This window comes from Merops nubicus, unplaced genomic scaffold, assembly GCF_000691845.1.
Source record: "Merops nubicus isolate BGI_N331 unplaced genomic scaffold, ASM69184v1 scaffold50291, whole genome shotgun sequence".
In the NCBI taxonomy this organism is placed as follows: domain Eukaryota; kingdom Metazoa; phylum Chordata; class Aves; order Coraciiformes; family Meropidae; genus Merops; species Merops nubicus.
In genome coordinates, this window is record NW_008587211.1 from 1 (window position 1) to 3309 (window position 3309).

At 53.1% G+C, this 3309-nt stretch overlaps 1 protein-coding gene across 1 annotated transcript; it reads left to right on the plus strand.

Moving 5' to 3' along the window:
- Positions 1-553: 553 nt before the first annotated feature.
- On the plus strand, positions 554-3302 carry LOC103781134 (probable palmitoyltransferase ZDHHC4; the record flags this gene model as incomplete). Its single annotated transcript, XM_008948837.1, has 4 exons — positions 554-627; positions 2167-2345; positions 2443-2568; positions 3178-3302. Coding segments are annotated over 4 exons (504 nt in total), but the record flags the coding sequence as incomplete, so codon positions are not given.
- Positions 3303-3309: the final 7 nt, after the last annotated feature.

Consider the following 3309-nt stretch of genomic DNA (forward strand, 5'->3'; position numbering starts at 1 on the left):
CGCGGCTGCCTCGTGTCGTGGGGGTTTGCAGTGGCACTCAGAGAGGCGTGGAGTTATCCGACTGGAGCAGAGCTGGAGCTGAAGAAACTGGATTTCTGGGGGGTTGCTTGCATTTTGGTTGCATTGTGGGTTTTTTCCTCTTTCTGGAGGATCTCGGGCTTTATCCCTTTGCTTATCTCTGCTTGCATCTGTGCTGTGTCCTGAGGAAGCATATTGTCATTCGGAAACAGCTCCGTTCTATCCCCTGCTTAACCAGTCACCCAGTCTGTCACCCGGGATAAGCTCCTTAGAACTTTCACACATTAACCCAGATCCTTTGTGCCTGGGGGGCTCCCAGGAGCACAGAACCTCACGCCCCTTTTGAAAATCCCAGCAGCATGCCTGCCTGTGTGTCCTTTGGAGCTCAGACACCCCTGAAAATGAGCTTCCTCTGGTGAGATGAGATGGCTACAGACGTGTAACCGGGGCATCAGGTGACGTGGTTTTGTTTGAAGGTGCCACGAGGTTGAAGCCATGTGCAATTGAGATAACACAGTGTTTTCATCTGCTGCAGGTGTTGTCATTGGTAATCCCCACACGGCTCCAGGGAGTGGCACACAGGGCACTTCACAGGCTCTTCCACACAAGGTACTGCACTTCTTTTTTCGTGCTTTTGACCTTATTTTTTACTAGTATTTCTGGTCACCTTCTGCCACTGTCAGAGCTTTCAGTATTATCCTGAGATATTTGTCTTTGCTAGGGGTGCTTGTTGGGGAGTGCAGATTCCCCTCAAGGTTTGCCACACTCTTGTCTTTCTGGTCCTTGCTTATTGTTGGGAAGATGGTGCCCTGAAATATTTGAACATATTGACAAAGATAATGTGGCTCAGCAGCTTCCAGGGGAACAGATGTTGGTCACACTGGTGGGAGGCTCCGCTCGCACGAGAACCACAGCAGACTCTGGCAGCTGCAGGCTGAGTTCAGAGCTGGCAGTCCCCATCCTCCTCCTCAAATGCCTTCAGTCTCAGTCCAGCAGCTGGGACGTGGGGTGGCTCCAGGGGAAGCTGTGCAGCTGCCAGCATCCAGCCTGCTGCATGAAGGTGAATCTGGTGGTGTCCTGTGAACAGTGGTGCTTTGGGATCTGCTTCAGGAATGATTCAAACACCCTTCCTCCAGGGGCAGCAACTCCAGAGAGACACAGGCTGCAGGGGTGTCACACCTACAGCAGGTGAACGTGTGCTGCAGTTGCTCTGTTCCCTGCTGTACAGTGTCTCTGCTGTTGACACAGCCCAGGGGAGAGTGATTGATTTCAGTGTCAGCAGCAGAGCAGCCTGGGGTGGCTGTTGTTGCTGGAAGGTGCTGTGTGCTGGTCCAACATGCACACTCCACCTGGGGCACCTCATTCATAGAATCATTTTGGTTGGAAGAAACCTTTAAGATCACTGAGTCCAACCCTTCCCCAGCACTGCCAGGTCCCCACTGCCCCGTGTCCCTCACACCACATCTCCACAGCTTGGAAACCCCTCCAGGGGTGGGGACTCCACCACTGCCCTGGGCAGCCTGGCACAGCCCTGGGCAACCCTCCAGGGGAAGAAATTGTTCCTCAGGGACAACCTCAACCTCCCCTGGGGCAACTTGAGGCTGTTCCCTCTTGTACTATCACTTGTTCCTTGGGAGCAGAGCCCGACCCCCCCCTGGCTCCAGGCTCCTGTCAGGAGCTGTGCAGAGCCAGAAGGTCTCCCCTGAGCCTCCTTTGCTCCAGGCTCAGCACCCCCAGGTCCCAGTTTTTTCAAGATTACCTTTTACTGGGGTTTTCTTTGCTTTCCAAGCAGCACAGAGCAAACGTCCTCTGGCAGGATGTTTTGTGGCCTATTGCTGTGGCAGATTTTGTCAGTGCCAAGTGATTATGAGACTTTGCACTTGACTCTGCTGATGGGGAAAAAAATCCAAAGGACATGCCAGTAATGGAGGTGAATTTAGCTGGTGTATTTAAAGGAGTGTGTGAGGGAAGAAGAGAAGGAGAAGCCACTGGGTGGAGAAAACACTATTAATATGCAATCCATGCTGGCCTGAAAACCTAAAAGAGGCATCTCCTTGCATTTGGAAAGTCTTTGCTGATCACCTCCGAGCGTCCTTGACCCGTTAAGCGATGCTGGGTGTTAACCAGCTCGTCCCCTGCCTGTTCCAGAAGCCGCCTGTTCGTGGCGCTGCACGTGGCCTTGCAAGCGGCAGTGTACGGGGAGTACACATGGGAGGTGTGTGTTTACTGCTGGGAGCTGCAGTTCCCCCTCCTCCTCCTGCTGCTGCCCTACCTGCTGCTGCTGGGGAACCTGGGCTGCCTCCTGCTCTGCTCCCGCGCCGACCCCGGTAAGCTCTGCTGCCTGGGAGCTGGAGCAGTTTGGAAACGGAGCCTCAGACACCCTGCAGACACCCTGACTTCTGCTTCGCTGCTTCTCTTTCACAGGTATAATAACGAAATCAAACCACGTGGCCTTGGCTGAGGTCTATGCCTACGATGGGGTGTTGTTTCAGAAGGGCACCCTGTGTCCTACGTGCGGCACGGAGAAGCCGGCCAGGTCAAAGCACTGCAGTAAGTGTCTTCACCTCCTGGATGAGTGACACTTACCCAGGTTCACCCTCCACCAGGAACTGCAGTCCACACTCCAGCTGCTCTGTTACCCAGCGCCATGCTCATGGCACTTTACTGGGCTTCCAGATCCCAGCTGCCCTTCTCCCACCCTCAGAACTGCTTCGCTGCTGTCTCTTCTCACAGAAACAGCCAGTTCTGAGGGTGTAATTCTGGGTTCAGGAACAGGCAAGCTTTTGAGAATCTAGAATTTCAGTGTAAAATTACTCCCTGTCATGACCTGAGTTTGTATTTCTCTTGCAGAAGTTGCTGTTATCAGCTAAAATAAATCTGGGAGCTTCATTCTCTGCCTTTCATAGGCTTCCCTAGGTCATCCTGCCAGAGAAACCAAAGCCTTTGAGTCTTGGTGAATAAAAGAGGACATGAGAAGCATGTCTTTGATTTTAGCATGGCAGTGTTTATCATATGCACTTGACATGAACATATTTGTTTCAAAACCTCTCTGCTAAATCACCACCATAAATCTCAGATTTTTTCAGAGGAGAAACTCTCCTAAATCGTGTCCTTTAAAACCCAAACCACCGCCCAGTCTCGTCCCTCCCTCCTCACCAGGTTTCTGCAACGTCTGCGTCCACCGTTTCGACCACCACTGCGTGTGGGTCAACAACTGCATCGGGGCCTCCAACGCCAGGTGGTTCCTCCTGTACCTGCTCTCGCTGCCCGCCGCGGGCGCGGCCGTGGGCG